Source organism: Lynx canadensis, chromosome C1 (assembly GCF_007474595.2).
Source record: "Lynx canadensis isolate LIC74 chromosome C1, mLynCan4.pri.v2, whole genome shotgun sequence".
Taxonomy (NCBI): Eukaryota; Metazoa; Chordata; class Mammalia; order Carnivora; family Felidae; genus Lynx; species Lynx canadensis.
The window spans coordinates 213,901,827-213,919,631 of record NC_044310.1 but is presented as its reverse complement, the minus strand read 5'-3'; the positions used below and the strand labels follow the sequence as shown (position 1 = coordinate 213,919,631).

The 17,805-nt window shown below is 46.5% G+C and overlaps 1 protein-coding gene across 1 annotated transcript in view; it reads right to left on the bottom strand.

Moving 5' to 3' along the window:
* Window positions 1-3,573: 3,573 nt before the first annotated feature.
* EFHD1 (EF-hand domain family member D1) overlaps window positions 3,574-17,805 on the bottom strand; it is a 41,761-nt gene continuing 27,529 nt past the window's right edge. The window contains exons 3-4 of the mRNA XM_030327412.1: window positions 13,574-13,708; window positions 3,574-4,785 (exon numbers count right to left, since the gene is read on the bottom strand). Of these exons, the coding sequence (XP_030183272.1) occupies window positions 4,651-4,785; window positions 13,574-13,708 (270 nt within the window). The 3' untranslated portion in view covers window positions 3,574-4,650. The remainder of the gene's footprint in view (window positions 4,786-13,573; window positions 13,709-17,805) is intronic.

Here is a 17,805-nt window from a genome sequence, read left to right as displayed (position 1 = left end):
CAGGTAGACGATCATCATCTTTTTTGTTTTTACTGTTTATTTATTTTTGAGAGAAAGAGAGGCAGAGTGCGAGAGGGGGAGGGGCAGAGAGCGAGGGAGACACAGAATCGGAAGCAGGCTCCAGGCTCTGAGCTGTCAGCACAGAGCCCGACATGGGGCTCGAACCCACAAACCGGGAGAGATCGTGACCCTAGGCGAAAGGGGACACTCAACGGAGCCACCCAGGCGCCCCAATCATCATCTTTACTTGACAGGTGAGGAAGCAGGATCAGTGAGGCTCAGCTACTACCTTCTATCTGACTCCAAATCCCATTTCATCACACAGCCTCCAGGGCAGAGGCAGAAGGTTGGCTGTTGGTTTATTTCCCTGCTGCTCAAACTAAGGCCTTTGGCAAGTTGACTTATCACTTTTCCAGTGAGAAGAATGTCCCTATAATCTCCGCTATCCTCACTTTCAGAGCTGTTCCCTCAGGCCAGGCTTCCAGGTCAGGGTGCCTAGAAGTCACCTGTTGGTGACAGAGGTCCTCCCTTACCCATCTCTCGTGCAACAAACCTGGCTTGTTCTTGTGAAACAAATCCACAGGGGAGCCTGTCACTGGCTGAGCTGCATGCTAGGGCTACAGCAGTGGGTAAGGCAGAGTTCCTGCCCTTCAAACCGTGCCTTGTCCAGAGGAGGAGAAAGACAAGAGAAGGATACTGCATAATGCAGTGAAACCCTGAGAGGGAGCACCTCACCTCACCTGGGGGCATCAAGAAAGCTTTCTGAAGATAATCTCTGAGCTGAGTCATCAACAATGAGAAGTCTTTTTGGCAGGGAAGGGAGGGAGGGAGTGCCAGGTGGAGGAAACCGCATGTGCAAAGCCCTCAGGAGCTTTCTAGGAACCGGCAGGTATCACCTATACCTGGAGCACAGTTTGGAAGGAAGAGAGGGGAGGGAGGAGGGGCGAGCAAGGCAGGGGACAGGAGAGGTGGGCAGGGACTAGATCCTGAAATGCTGAAGAGATATTAGGAACAAATGTTATTCTAGCTGCAGGGGGACAATCAGGGCAAAGTGAGGGCAGAGAAACTAGTCACGAGGCCACTGTAGAGAGCCAGAAAGAACCAATGAAGTCCACGGCCACAGAGGGGGATGATGGGAGCTGTGGGTGAGAGGCATGAAGGGAACAACATCTATAGGACTCTGTGATCAAGAGGCAGGGGCTCCTGGGTGGCTCCGTCGGCTAAGCGTCCAACTTCGGCTCAGGTCCTGATCTCCCAGTTTGTGGGTTCTAGCCCCGTGTCGGGCTCCGTGCTGACAGCTCAGAGCCTGGAGCCTGCTTCAGATTCTGAGTCTCCCTCTCTTTCTGCCCCTCCCCCATTTGCACTCTGTGTCTCTCCCTCAAAAATAAACATTAAAAGAAAAAAAAAGAAGCAAAGAAGTCCTTTCCCTGGTCTCTAGTTACGTGACCCAATATTTGTCCTTTTTTGTCTTAAGCCCTTCTGTGTTACATTTCCTATCATTTGTAATCATGAGTGTTTAGCTCTTGCATGGGCTTGGTTGTCCAGAGGCAAGTGAATGTTTGAAGTAATTACACTGTTGTCTCCATTCCTTCTTTTTTTCCTTTTTGCTCATAGACTTTCTTTTTAAAAAAAAAAATTTTTTAACATTTATTCATTTTTGAGAGACAGAGAGAGACAAAGCATGTGCGGGGAAGGGGCAGAGAGAGGGAGACACAGAATCTGAGGCAGGCTCCAGGCTCTGAGCTGTCAGCACAGAGCACGACACGGGGCTCAAACTCACAGACTGTGAGATCCTGACCTGAGCCGAAGTCGGACGCTCAACCGACTGAGCCACCCAGGTGCCCCCATAGACTTTCTTTTTTTTGAGGGAGAGGGCACAACTAAGAGGCAGAGAGAGGGAGAGGGAGAAAGAAAGAGAATCCCACAAGGGGCAGAGAGAGGGAGAGAGGAGAGAGAAACAGGGCTCACACAAAACGGGGCTCGAACTCACAATAGTGAGATCACGACCTGAGCCGAAGTCAGATGCTTGACCGACTGAGACAATCAGGAACCCCTGGACTTTATTTTTCTTAGTAGTTTTAGATTTGCAGACTAACTTAGCAGAAAGTACAGAGTCTCCGTATACCTCTCTCCCTGCCGCCTGCCCCTTCCCCGTTTCTAACATCTGGCATTAGCATGCTACGTTTGTTACAACCTATGTACCCATATCAATACCTTATTATTAACTGAAGTCCAGGTTTACATTAGGGTATGCTCTTAGTGTTGTACATTCTGTGTGTCTTGGCAAATGTATAATGACCACTATAGAATCACACAGAGTAAGTTTCACTGCTCTAAACCCCCCTACTCATCCTTCCCTCTCTTCCTCTCAACCCCTGACTTTTTACTTCACAGTCTCGGAGTTTTGCCTTTTCCAGATGTCATAGTTGGAATTAAACGGTGTGAACCCTTTCCAGATTGGCTTCTTTCCCTTAGCAATATGTATTTAAGTTTCCTCCCTGTCTTTTTATGACTTGACAGCTCATTTCTTTTTTATTTTTTTAAATGTTTATTTATTTGAGGTGGGGGGTGGGGGGGTAGGGGCAGAGAGAGAGGGAGACGCAATCCAAAGCAGGCTCCAGACTCAGAGCTGTCAGCACAGAGCGGGACGTGGGGCTCAAACTCACGAACTGGGAGATCAGGACCTGAGCCGAAGTCGGACGCTCAACCGACGGAGCCACCCAGGCGCCCGGACAGCTCATTTTTCATCACTCATACTTCTTTCCATTGCTGAATTAGTATTCCAGTGTATAGATGTACCAGTTTCTTTATTCACTCACCTATTGAAAAATCTTGAGGGGCGCTTGGCTGGCTCAGTCGGTGAGGCATGCGACTCTTGATCTCGGGTTTATAAGTTTGAGCCCCACATTGGGTAGAGAGATTACTTCAAAATAAAATCTTAAAAAAATATCTCGGTTGCTCCCAAGTTTTGGTAATTATCAAATAGCTGCTGTAAACATTCACGTGCAGGTTTTTTGTGTACACGAAGGTCCTCAGCTTGGATGAGAAAATGCCAAGAAGCACGCTTCCTGGATTGCATGGTAAGAGTGTCTCCACCCCTTTTTCTTGTCCGCTTCCTCTGGCGGGGCAGTTGGAGGGTGACCCTACCTGGAAAAACGGTGCCCGAGAATTGTAGGTCTTAGGTTTGTGCGAAACGGAAATGATCCTCCCTGGGGAGCAGTGGGTGTTCCCTTAGGACTGAGGTCCTTACTCCGGTCCCCAAATGCCCGAGAATCCACATGAGAAGGAGGGAGGGGTCACTGGCTCTCCTCAGAGTTTCAAGGGGTCTAGGAAGCAAGAGAAATTAAGGACACATTTTACCTGCAGCTGAGAGAACCCTCAGGGAAGGGAAGGGGAAGAGATACTGACACCCCCAATGCTCAGCATGCCCCCCAGCAAGGCCACAATCTTAGATACCACTTCTGACTCTACTTCTGGGGGGGGATGTCCGACAGGAGCCTGGGCTGGGTGTGGCTCCTGAAAAAACACTCTCCTCTCTCCCCCATTTGAAAGAAGACTAGAAGAACACTGATGTGACGGCAAAGTCCACTTGCACGGTTTATTGGAAAAAAGAGGCAGCTGTGAAGTAGAAATGCAGATGTTCCCCTTGTAAAGACAGCAGTTACAAAAGAGAAGTAATAAATACAATGTTAGGAATTCTTTAAAAAAAAAAAAATACAACAACCCCCTGGTATTCGTGAGCAATCCCAAGAACACCCAACATCTAAAAATTTGTGCTGGGGGTAAGAACAGCTTCACCTCAACATCTTGGGGCAAAAGTTGGAAACTGGCCAGATGAAGATGGTCAGGACTTTTGGGATTTTGGAAGGCTCTGGATTTGTCACTTGGGAATGTAGGGGTCCACGGTAATTTATTTGCATAGTAGGAATTAATAGGGATTCTTCTATGCATTAATATCACTCCTGATTATTCTCTCATTCTTGCAGGTAAGTAGCAGGGTATTTAAGAGTAGGAGGAAATGAGAGGACAAGAATGAAGGGGTGAAGAGGGTGGGGGGGAGGGGGAATGCTAAGTGGACAGGAGAAAGGTGAGAGGAAGGAACGGGGCTTCCTACCTGTCCCCTATTTTGCCATCTCAGCAGCATGCACCCCCAGTGCAGAGGGGGCAGGCACTGGTCCAGCCTGGCTTGCCTTAAACCTCGCTGTCATCAAAGCACAGAAGACACCAAAGCAACGGGCAGAATCAGGCTCAGAATGAAAGCAGGGAAGTTGAACAGGAAACCAAGAGGAGGGGGACCCCCTAGGGGAGAGGTGCGGAGAAGGGGAGAGGTGAATTCCCTGGGAGAATGGGTAACATTAACATCAGAACCCTGCAGGGACAAGGAAAAAGTGCAAGTTGCTGAGTAGAGGCACGATCTGGCTACAGAGGAAAGAGGGCAGGAAGGAGAAGCACCGGGGAGCAGTTGGCTCATCCCAGGACACTTGGGAGGGGCTCCCACCCAGGGTTGAGAGCCACCCCCTGCCACTCCATGAAGCTAAGGAGTTTGCATCGAGTGGTGGGTGTGGAGGCCGGTTGGGGGGGAAGATGCCCAGCCAGCTCTCTTGGGGGCTTCTGTGAGGCACTGTGTGGACGGAGGTCAAGGTTGCCTGACTATGTGCTGAAAGCAGCTTTGAGCTCTCGGAAGGCCGCCTGGCGGAGTCTCCTCTTCTCCTCCTCCTGCTTCCGCTCGTCTTGCTCGGCTTTTAGCTCGGCTTCAAACTTACTGGCACAGGACAAAGCTTGGACCTGCGGACAAAGAGCAAAAGCAAACCACAGACTGAGGGAGGGGAGGAGAAACTTGGAACGACCCATCCGACAGAACTCCGTTGGCTGGAGCCAGGTGACAGGGGAGAACCCTCGCCCCCTGAGAACCAACACTCCTCTTCACAAGTCTGTTTAAACTACAGCGAGGATACGATCTCTTTATTTGCCGCTGTGTTCTACGCCGCTAGGGTTGCTCTTTCTACTTCTTTTCCAGGATACTCTCTAACATCCCCGCCTAGCCTATTACCCACTTCCACTTTCAACCCTTAATTTCACAATAATATGCTTTTGTTCTACGGGGAGAAAACAAAGACAAAACCAAAATGAACTCCTTGCTGGGATGCTGATTGCAATCGCTTCAGTCTGCCTATGGCAAAGGAGTACCTTTACAGTAGATCAATCATTCTGAATTTACTTCCAAATATTACATGGTGTTGTTGATGTTGTGAATGGGATTTGGTGCCATTTCTTTTAAGCCTAGTTTATCTTTAAGAATACTGTATCAGATAAATCCATCTTAAAATCATCTCTTCTAGAACTGATTCCTTTTTTCACCCCCCTCAGTGTCTCATCAGTTTGGTAGAAGTCCCAAACACCCTGGGTGTGCACGCTATTTTAATAAAGATTGCCAAATTGCTCTCCAAAGTAGCTGTTCCAATTAATTTACACCCCCACCATCATGGAATGTGAGTTCTCATTTCCCCACAACGTCCCCAACGTTTATCAGTAACCTTTTTCCTGTTTGCCAATCTGATAGGCAAAACACATACACACATACACACACACACACACACACCAAAAAAAAAAAAAAAACAAAAAACAAAAAAAAACACCCTGGCACCTTCTTTTATTTCCTCTTTGGTAAATTACCCATTTCACTGGGGTTTTTCACTTTGCCATTCTTTATATAATTTAGGCGTAGTCCCTTGTTATATATTTTTTGGTTACTCTTAGTCTTTTGATTGTCTGTTAACTTCAAGGTATCTTGGGCCAGGTGAATCTTTAAATTTGGATGTCATCAGAATTTCCAACCACTTCCATTCTGGCTTTTGTCTCTCTCTCTCTTTTGGTGTTTATTTATTTTTGAGAGAGAAAGAGGGCACGAGCAGGAAAGAGACACAGAGAGAGGGAGAGAGACAGAGAATCCAAAGCAGGATCCATGCTGTCAGTGCAGAGCCCGATGTGGGACTCGAACCCATGAACAGTGAGATCGTGACCTGAGCTGGAGTTGCACGCTCGACCTTTGAGCCACCCCATATTATGTCATGTGTAAGGTCTCCTATACCCCAGGGCTCTAAAACCATTTTCCTCTCATACTTTCCTGGTTTTATTTTCCCATTCAGCTCTTAAAGTCACTTACACTGTATTTTAGTGAAGGAATATATATCATTTAAATGACTTTACTTCATTTTCCTAAGCGGAGAGCCAATTGTCTCAACACCTTTTATTGAATAGCCCATTATTTTTCCACTGACTGGAAAGTTATCTTGTTCATGTACTAAATTCCCACATGAAGGGGATCTGTTTTTACTATTTTCTCTCCCATTCCACTGACCTGTTTATTCCTGCACCCGCACTACATTATTTAATATTACCGCTTTAGAAAACCTTGATATTTATGAGGAAAGTATTCCTTCATTATGTTGACTAAGCACATTGCTTTCATATTTTTAAATGTCTTATTATGAATATTAAACTTCACCAAATGTTCTGAGATGTCTCACTGAAGGGATCACATTTTTCATATTTGATACCTATGAGATATTTATCTATCTATCTATCTATTTATTTATTTATTTATTTATTTATTTAAAGTTTATTTATTTTGAGAGAGTGCACACAGGAGGGGCAGAGAGAGAGACAGAGAGAGAGAGTCCCAAGGAGGCTCCTCACTGTCGGCAGGGAGTCTGACACAGCGCTGGATCTCATGAACCGTGAGATCACGACCTGAGCTGAAACCAAGAGTTGGACACTTAACCGAGGGGGCCACCCAGGCGCCCCATGAGATCTTTAAAATTATCCCTGCAGACTGAACATAAATTTCAAATGTTTTAAGATTCCTACAGCTATATTCATTAGATTGATACAATTTTTTGATGTGTTTTTATCCGATTGTTATCAGAATCATGCCAGCTTTACAGAACGAATGTGATATAATCTTTTCCAATATGTTTGAACTAGTTTGTGACATTGAAAAAAAAAAAAAGTAGAACATTGAAGAATTAATCCCTAAATTCCCCAGCACTTAACTGTTTGTGGGGAGTTCGGAGTTAACCATCTAAATGTCTTTACAATTCATCACAAATCTTCTTCTGTCAAATTTATAGAAAAGCATTACCTTTCCTGTAGTGTTTAAATGATTTTAAATTGAGGTGTCAAACCTCTCACAATTTTTAACTAGCATGTTCCTGGGTCCTTCATCTTTTCTCCATTTCTCCTTTTCCCCGTCGTAAGCGTCCACATTTGGGTGGCTCTTTGTCTACTCTCTGGTTCACTCAGTCACTTCTCTGCCGTGTTGAGGCTAAGATTTACCACCTCCTCCTACCAGGCTCTTTATTCAGTCCATTCTGGTTGTTAATCCATTACATCCTGTGTAGCAAAATGCAGGTTCTCACATCTCAATGAAAAAATTATAATGCCCCTTTCCTAAATTCTTCCTGCACTGCACAGGGTCCATGTCTGAACATAGGACACCTCTGAAAAATGATGCTTTTTTACTCTTTCCCTAGGGCCCAACTCATGCTGACTCTTATGACCCTCTACCCCCTGACTCAGGTTGCAAATTTGGACCCCAGATCCCCTTGTCTAGCCTGAACCCCTCTCTTCCTCACCTTTATCTTTTTTTCCTTGTTGTCTTATTTTATTCAGGAATTTTATGAGCTGGCTGTTAAATATTAGAAGGTAAATTATATAAATCTATAATTAAATTATATTAGAAGCAAAAGTATTAAGTACTAAAAAGTCATCGCTTCCTGATTTATCTTGCTATATATTTTACTCTATCTGTGCTTTGGAGATTATCTGTTTCCGTTATATCTCTAAGGCAGAAATCCTACATGATAATCTGCTGTGAATCTTCCCAAATCCACACTTAGCAACATCCTGTTGGAAGCTTGAAAGCAAGTGGTGGGGGTTTTACACCTTGGAAACCAACAAATGCTACAAACTAGGCCTTGATTTATTGTTTCACTGACTACCTTTTCCTAAGAAAGTGTTGGGAGATGTTAAAGATGCAGATTAAGCTGAAAAATGTGTAGTGTCTGTAGCTTTTGCATTATGAATAGCTCCAAAGAAATTCAGGGAATATTCTTCCAATATTTGAAAAACTATTATCAAATTCAGCAAGGGAAGTTGCTCACTGAAGAATGAATGAAGTTCTGACATATGTCCCTTTACTTTTTTTTTTAATATATCTTTTTAATGTTTATTTATTTCTGAGAGAGAGAGAGAGAGAGAGAGAGAGAGAGAGCGAGCAGGGGAAGGGCAGAGAGAGAGGGAGACAAGAATCTGACAAAGAGCCCGACGCAGGGCCTGAACCCATGAACCATGAGATCACGACCCACTGAGCCACCCAGGCACCCTTTTTTCTTTTTTTAATGTTTATTTTTGAGAGAGAGAGAGAGTGAGAGTGTGAGTGGGGGAGGGGCAGAGAGAGACACACAGAGAATCCCAAGCAGGCTCTGCACTGCCAATGTAGAGCCCAACATAGGCCTGAAACTCATGAACCTCGAGAAGTCAGACACTTAACCAACTGAGTCACCCAGGTGCCCCTCCCTTTACTTTTTCTTTTTTTTTTTTTTAACGTTTATTTATTTTTGAGACAGAGAGAGACAGAGCATGAACAGGGGAGGGGCAGAGAGAGAGGGAGACACAGAATCCGAAACAGGCTCCAGGCTCTGAGCGGTCAGCACAGAGCCCGACGCGGGATCTCACGGACCGTGAGATCATGACCCGAACCGAAGTCGGACGCTCAACCGACCGAGCCACCCAGGCGCCCCTACTTTTTCTTTTAAATCAACTTAAATGCAATATCAACCAACATTCACATCGGAACTAGATTCTGCTGTCAGTTGCAAACATAGGCTAGTGACAGATACAGAGCCCAGCAAAAATCCATGAGCCGTTCTTAGAGAATCAATGGACTGTGTGGAATTTGCAACAGAAGAAACGCATACTTTATTATTTATAAATTGTGTGCTACCTATCCCTTAAAACATTTAAATTTATAATAAACTTATGCATACATGTATATGCACACTTTGTTCAAAGAGCCAGTTGTTAAACATTTACCAACAAACCACTGTCTAAGCCTCAAGGTCCCGCTCCACAGAGTGGGATGCCACCACCTCCCTCCAGAGTGTCTGTGGGGGCAGTGGAGAAGACAAGAACCCGAGACCGCCTGCTCACCACTGCTGGCCAGGCCAGAGCGGGAGGGGCCCTGGCAATTCTCTCACTCTGGGTTCTTGTTCTGCACTACAAAATTCTACCTTTTCCCTCGATTTCATGGAGTCCTGTCTTGCCTATCACCCCACTCTGTGTCTTCGTGTTTCCTTCTCTGTGGACCACTTCCCTGTGACCTAAAAATACCAGCATCTATCCTCTCTAGGTTAAAAACAAACAAACAAAAGTCCTTTCCTGATCCCAAGCTACTATCCCCATTTTGTCCAGGCCTCCTCGGCCAGCCATCTAGACAGAAAAGTAAACCATCACAGCTCTTTCTTCCCAGTGCCCACTCACCTCTCACCCTAGTGCCAAATGCCCTCCACAGGGAAGCTGGTCTCTCAAAAATCTCCACTGACCCACTTGCGAGACCCAAGACCACCTCTCTGGCCTCATCTGACTTCATCTCGTCTCGTCCTCCACAATAGCATTTTCTCCATGGTTTCCTTGTATCTCCAATTCCTTGCTTCCCCACAACCCAGTCACCATTATGTTCTACCATTAGTCACTCAACTCGAATTCTTGAGTTGCTACTCGAATCTTGTGAAGGTAGCTCCTGTGGTCTTTGTAGTCTGGTGTCCCTGAAGCATTCACTTCCTCCCTTCTTCCTCTGAGATGTTCCCCTGGCGCATGGCCCAAGGCTCTGGGGAGGCTGACCCTACCCACGGGCTCCAGGACAGAGCCCAATCAGAGTAATATTATTCCAGCCCTTCCTGTGCTCGGTTCAGCAAGGGACAGGTGTGGAAGAGATTATTCCACGACCCTCAGTATCGAGTGTCCCCATCCTCCCTAGTAGCAGAATTACAGTTGGGCACAGATCTCCAGGAAGAAAGGCATTTTGTATTCTCCCATGCAGCCAGGAGTGGCCAAGTTCTATACAGCATGACATGAATGAAACCATTTGCAACTAGCATTGTGCCCTTCAAATGAAAGGCCACACCATCCCCTTCCTCAAACCATTCCCATTGTTGACGGGGGGCGGGGGGGGGGGGGATTGGTGTCCCTGCCTTGATTTTTTTAAACATCATCCAGCCCTCTCTACACAGCTCCACAAACCTTGTGGCATTTTACCATCCACCTCCAAGCAAGCGGTCATAAACACTGAGAATGCTACTTAGTTTGGGATTCATTACCACCTCCAGCCCAGCCCCACTGTCACTACCCTGTGGGATGGGCCCACAGTAGTTCTCCCGACATCTGTGGAAGCCTCCCTGACTCCAGCTCCTCCTCAGAGAAGCCCATCCCCAGCGCCAGGTCATGTCCAGGCCCCCTGAGGGCCCCCAGCGCCTGCAACCGCACTTCCCAAGCCTGGCTGTGGATTGCAAACACCTGCTGAGCTCTTTCCGCTCCACGCTTCCTGGGCTGTGCCCTGGAAAATCTCAGCTAGGTGTGGGTGGGGCCTGAGAAGCTGGTGTGCAGGTAATTCCGGTGGCTAGCAGGCTGGGGAGGCCTGACCTTCAGGGGAGACCAGAGCTCCCTGTGCAACATCATCCGGTGTGGACGGGGGCCAGCCTCCAAGTACTCTTTACCCTCCGTGCCTCGGAGCCTTTGCTTTTGCTGTTCCCACGGCAGGAACGCCCTCCCTTCCTTGATTACAAGGTGAATCCCCATTCTTCTCTGAACATCTGTCGCAAATGTCAGCTCCTTTATGGCCCTCTTCGAGATCTGAGTGATGATTCCCTACATTCGTCATTCATGCAAACGTTTATTGAAGGCGATTATGTGCCAGGCTCTGTAATTACAAAGATAACACACCTACTCCACCTTTGAGTCTGGGTTGAGGAGGCAGCCATACAACAAGTTCAAAAACTTATGTTGTTATGCTCCTAATCTTTTCTGCTACTTATAAAAATAATGCACACGCATTATAAAACATTCCAAAACTAAAAAATAAGTCCCTCAGACATAACTATTACCAGTACTTTGGTATGTAATTACCCAGGTTGTATTGAATATTTAATAAAATTGAGTTTCATTTTTAAAACTTTTTAATGTTATTGTTTTTTTTTTTAATTTTAATGTTTATTTATTTTTGAGAGAGAGACAGAGACAGACCATGAGCAGGGGAGGGGCAGAGAGAGAGGGAGACACAGAATCCGAAGCAGGCTCTAGGCTCCGAGCTGTCAGCACAGAGCCCGACGCGGGGCTCGAACCCACGAATTGTGAGATCATGACCTAAGCTGAAGTTGAACGCTTAACCAACTGAGCCACCCAGGTGCCCCAATGTTTATTTTTTTTTGAGAGAGCGAGCGAGAGAGAGAGAGTGAGAGAGCGAGAGTGGGCAGGGGAGGGGCAAAGAGAAAGACACACACAGAATCTGAAGCAGGCCCCAGGCTCCCATCAAAACTGAGTTTCAAACATAATGTTTTGGGGCACCTGGATGGCTCAGTCAGTTGGATCTTGACTTCACCTCACATCACGATCTCATGTTTCATGAGTTCGAGCCCCGCGTGGGTCTCTGTGGTAACACCTTGGAGCCTGGAACCTGCTTCAGATTCCATGTCTCCCTCTCTCTCTGCCCTTCTCCCTCTCATGCTCTGTCTCTCTCTGTCTCAAAAATAAAACTTAGCCCCGAACTGCTCTCCAATAAGCTGGGATGATCTGTACTCTTACCAAAGGTGTCTGAGAATGTCCTGAACAGATAAATTATTATTTTTTTGGATGTTTATTTTTTTTGATGTTTATTTTTTTTTGGGGGGGGGCAGGGTAGAGAGAAAGAGAGACACAGAATCCGAGGCAGGCTCCAGGCTCCGAGCTGTCAGCACAGAGCCCAACGCGGGGCTCGAACTCATGAACCACGAGATCATGACCTGAGCCGAAGTTGGACACTTAACCAACTGAGTCACCCAGGCTCCCTGTGCAGACTTTAATAAGAGCATTTGGTATGCTGTGCTACAGGAGTGGGTTGAAGAGCATCGTGCTAATAAACTTGGGTCTCAATCTTAGGCCCCTGCCCGAGGTATCACAAAAGGTCAGCAAGCATTGGCTCAGGTGATGAAATGGAGAGGACCCATCCCTCCAGAAGTAACCTATCCCTCTTCTCTATTCTCTCTCTCTCAAGGCTGAGAGTTTGTTTTCCTCACTAGACTGTGTGTCCTGGGGAGGGCACAAGCTTTGTCTACGACCTCCTTGTAAAGGAGCTGTATTTTCAGAGCTTAACGTGCTGGGCCTTGCCAGAGCTGGTTGAATCAACGTGAAGTCATGAAGGAAGGGCCAAACCACATCCAATTCTGGAGTGGTTGGCCTGTCCCGGAAGTTATCAGACGATGCCGGGAGGACTGCAGGTGTTAGGAGTCCATCATGATTCACAGTTTATATATTGACAGAAAGATGACTGAACCTGTCTCTAAGCAGCATCACAGAGAAGTAAGAACAGAGTCCTATTTAGGGGCCAGAGTGGTCGGGATGTGTTGCCGGGGACACGTTGTCTCTGGGCAAACTCCTAGAATAAGCCAACACTCCCCAAAAGGCTGGCTTCTATCTGGAATGGCTGGGAGTCCCAATAGCTCCTATCATGTATCGAGTGCCAGGTACTTGCTACACACTTTACATACGTGAATTCATGTAGCCTCATGGCAAACTAGTATTGCCTCCATTGTACAGATGAGAGAACTGGGGCACAAGGGTAAGTAAGTGGAGGAGGCAGAATCTGAACCCAGGCAGCCCTACCCGCTGCACTCCCCTGCTCTGGTTGACAGGGGATGTGGAGGGCTCTCTGCTTTCTCTTTCTGCAGGTGTGCTCTGTGGAGATGAAAACGACAGCACCCAGCCAGGGGTAGGGTCTCCATACATGTTTGATGACTCTGTGAACGTGTGCATGAATGGAAGCACCCGGAAAGGCTCTGGGGCCATGCACTGGAGATTGCTTCCCAACTCCCAACCACTGTCAACGGAGCAAACACCGGTTCATTTCGGAACGGGCCACTGAGGCTTCCTCCTCTGACCCCAGCGTTCATTTACACACAGGTGTTTAAGTTGCAAACGTGGAGGCATCTGCTCAAGTAATTCAACTGGGGCTTGGGGTAGAGAGGAGCTCTTTAGGAAGGTCTGGCCAAGCACTGATCTGGGAATGCCGTGCCAGCAAGCCATTTGAATCAGAACCCAGGATGGAACGCGTTTACCGTGTGATTGTTTTTCCATTTTGCTTTTAATTTTCAGATCGTGTGCAGACACGTTCATTCCCCTTCAATCACACATGACAGGCAGACTTATTAAGCTATTGCTGTTCTGATTGTTCTGAGCGAGTGGATGAGGTAGTCACCGCGGGGAAGCCCATGTCGGGTAGAGTGAAGGGAGAAAGAATGGTCCTGTACAAGAAGGAGTCACCTACCTTGGCCTCAAAGAAGTCCTTGGCACCTTTCACGCCCTCCTGGGCCACGTCGATCTCAGAGAGCTTTGCCAACGCCATCAGCCCGCTGTCTTCCTGTAGCTCTCCCGCTGCGGCCTTGTGGAATATGAGTAGGAACTGTAGGAAAGGGTTGAGTAGAGTCCGGGTCAACCTCACTGAGACTTACGGCGGTCCCCTCCAGCCCAAGGGAAAGTCATGCCCGCCAAGCCTACGAAAAGGGTGCAAACGTGTGCGTGTGACCAATTATTTTTTCCCTTATCACACTGTCTGAAATCAACACATGCTCGTTTTCCACAGGAATGTAGGGAAATGGGTACCTTCACATCCAGTGGAAGGGAAGGCAAACCGATTCAAATTTTTTGGAGGCCAGTTTGGAAATATTTACCAAAAAATAAAATGCTTCCAACCATTAATTCCACTGCTGGGCATCTGTCCCTCAGAAACATTTGCACAATAGTTTAAGAAGCATTGTCTATAAAAGCAAAAATCACTGGCAATGTCCTAGTTTGTGGCCATGAAAAAAAAAAAAAAGTCCAATAGACCTATATACACTATTTCTTAAACCTAAATAATTGCCAATGTTTTTAGTCATCCATATTTTCTGTTTGTGTCCCCTTTTTGCATTAGATTACTCTTGCTTTTTTTTCCTTTTAAAGATTTTTTTAACTTATTTTTTTTAATGTTTATTTTTGAGAGAGAGAGAAATGGAGCGCGAGCAGGGGAGGGACAGACAGAGAGGGAGACACAGAATCTGAAGCAGGCTCCAGGCTCTGAGCCGTCAGCACAGTGCCTGATGCAGGGCTCAAACTCATGAACAGTGAGATCATGACCTGAACTGAAGTCGGATGCTTAACCGACTGAGCCACCCTGGTGCCCCTAAAGATTTTATTTTTTAAGTAATCTCTACACCCAGCGTGGGGCTTGAACTCATGACCCCGAGATCGAGTTGCATGCTGTACTGACTGAACCAGCCAGGCACCTCTCCCAAGTGTTTTCTAAAAGATCTTTACAGAACTTGGTATATTTCAAATACTTCCCCTGTCACTTACCTTTTCATTGTGTTTATGATCATTTTTGACTTTCAAAATTTGTATGTATTATTTTTAAGACACAGAGAGACAGAGTGTGAGCGGGGGAGGGGCAGAGAGAGAGGGAGACAGACTCTGAAGTAGGTTCCAGGCTCTGAGCTGTCAGCACAGAGCCCAACGCAGAGCTTGAACTCATGAACCGCGAGATCATGACCTGAGCCAAAGTCGGACGCTTACTCGACTGAGCTACCCAGGCGCCCCCTCAAAAATTGTATATACATTATCAGTCTTTTTCTTCTCTCTCACCAGTGCACCCGTGTTATGCGTAGAGAAACCTTTCTTGCCATCAAGGTTACAGAATCACCTATATTTTCGTCTATCGCTTTTATGACTCCTTTTTTGTTAAACGTGTAAATATTTAATCTCTGAAATTTATTCTGATCTATCCCGTGAGGTTGATCATTAACCCTATTTTCTTCCAAATGGTTAGTTAGGAATCTCCATGTCATTTATTGAATAATCCATTCTTTTCCTGCAGGTTCCAAATGTGGCCTAAATGCATTAATCTTTAAAGCCAATTTGTACCAGGGCCTCCACAGGATATATTTTTAAATGAATAAATAAGCCAAGCTGAAATGGCAGGTCCCCCTTCTTCCAGACTTTCTCCCCCAAAGCGATTTTAGGACTTTTACTTCTTTAAAGAATTCTGGCCAATTTGTTCGTCAAACAACCGCTGCCCAAACTTCTAGAATTTAGTTTTCCAAGTCAGCACAGAAAGGAGCTTCTCCAGGTTTTTAGGTGCTATGTAAAACACATCTGTCTACAGGGAATTTTGAGTTTTCAGGGTATTTTTCATGACCATCCCCTCTAAAGAATGGCTTCCCCAAGGGAAAAGAACATTACCTAAAGTAGACTGAGAGGTCAAACAACATCAACAGGCTTTCCAAATTCCAACCAGGGTATCTTTTCCTGCCAAGACTCTTAATCCCTAGAGGAAAGTGTGTTTCATTAAGTGGGAGTCTCGGCTGTTGCCGCCGCCCCAAAATGCCTTGCTAATGAACCTTCCTTGGTGATTCCTGTTTCAGGGCTCCTGATTCCACTGTGGACTTTGCCCAACGCAAAGCAAGGGAGGAAGCAAGAAGCTCAAAGATCCGTGGCTTTGTGGAGGCTGCCTGCCGTCAGCTTGGCTCCACAGAAGTGCCACGTTCATCCACCTGCAGCTTCAAACTCTCTCACTAGAGGCCAGCAGAGACTCAGTTTCCTGCGGGCTTATGGGAGCCAGGATACTGCCTCCAAGTCTTGGAAAACAAGCGTATTGGAGGTGAGGCTCCCAAGAGTCGGATGGAGGGCAAGGGGGCTTGGGGGGACGGTCGTGGTCGGGCTCTCCTGGAAGAGAAGGTGGCAGCAAAGACACCAGCACTTGCACACGTGAGCCACGTGCAGAGGGCAGAAGTGAAAACACCTGTCCCTCAGCACCCTGCCCACCCTTAAAATATGGACAGCGGTTACAGAACACTCCCGCCTCCCCACCCCTGGCCCCTTAAGGCAAATACAAAACAGGTAGCCCTCCACACCGCGAGGGCAGCTCAAGAAAGATGAGCCTCCCCCCCCCCCCCCCGGCCTCGCAGCCATGCCAGTGACCGTGGTGGGGGTCTCCTCATCCCCGAGAGTCATTTTTCCCATATCTACTGGTGTTTACAGAAGGGCTTAAAGTATTCCTCAGGGATCTTTGCTCACTCTCACTCTGCCGGCTCCCAGATGACCAAGAGCATCCCTATCAAAACTTAGGGGTCTCTGCCCCAGCCAGTTGAAGGAAAAAAAAAAAAAAAAATCCGACCCAACCTGAAAATGTTCAGCCTCCCGTGAAGCATGCCAGGCATTCCCTTTCCATTTTATGATAACCACCAACTCCCGAATGACAATTTCTCCGACTGCCCAGCTTTGTTTGTCTTCCTATTTATAGTCCACAAAGACTGGTATGTTGTGGAGAATTGGAAAGTGTCCTAGCTGTGACTATGAGCAAACAGGGGAGGGGGGAGAGGAGAAGGAGAAAACAAAGAAACAGAGAGAGAACTAACAAAGCCGAAAACAAGCGATTTCAGACACAAGCTATCAAATGCTTTTGGTAAATGTGAAGAATTCTTTTTATAAATACATATTTTTTTATTTTTTAAGTGTTTATTTATTTTTGAGAGACACAGAGTGCGAGCAGGGGAGGGACAGAAAGAGAGAGGGAGACACAGAACCCGAAGCAGGTACCAGGCTCCGAGCTGTCAGCACGGAGCCCGACATGGGGCTCAAAACTCACAAATCGTGAGATCATGACCTGAGCCGAAACCAAGAGTTGGATGCTTAACTGACTGAACCACCCAGGTGCCCCAAATTTAAGAAATTTAAAAGAAAAAAAATTTTTTTAAGTAAATCCTACCCCCAACCTGGGGCTTAAACTCATGACCCTGAGATCAAGAATCTCATGCCCTACTAACTGAGCCAGCAAGGTGCCCCTAAATTTAAGGAAATTTTTAGGGGCACCTGGGTGGCTCAATTGGCTAAGCATCCAACTTCAGCTCGGGTCATGATCTCACAGCTCATGGGTTCGAGCCCCGCGTCAGGCTCTGTGCTGACAGCTCAGAGCCTGGAGCCTGCTTCGCATTCTGTGTCTCCTTCTCTCTCTGCCTCTCCACCGCTCACACTCTGTCTCTCTCTCAAAAATAAATAAAAGTTTTTTTTTTTTTAATTTGTTTTAAATTAAAAAAAAAGAAATTTTTAATTCCATGTCTCTTGGGATGTAAACACCTCCCTGTATTAGTTAGCATTCTAAGATTGTAAGTGACAGAAACAGACATGTTGGCTTAAGCAAAAAGGAGGTATTTGTCATATAAAAAGGATGTCCCAGTCGGTGGAGGGTGCAACTCTTGACCTCAGGGTTGTGAGTTCAAGCCTCATGTTGGGTGCAGAGATTACTTAAAAATAAAATCTGAAAAGAAAAGACAAGAAAAGAAAAGGAAAGAAAATGAAAGGAAATAAAAGAAAAAAAGATGTCCCAAGGGCAAAACGCACTAGCCCAGAAGAGGCCTGGGACTGGGAGAGACAATGCCCTCAGGGCTGGAAGCAACATCTCCTCTAGCTTCGTGTCTGGTCCACGTGGTGGGAATGGCTACCCCACCTAGACTTATTCTTGCAGGA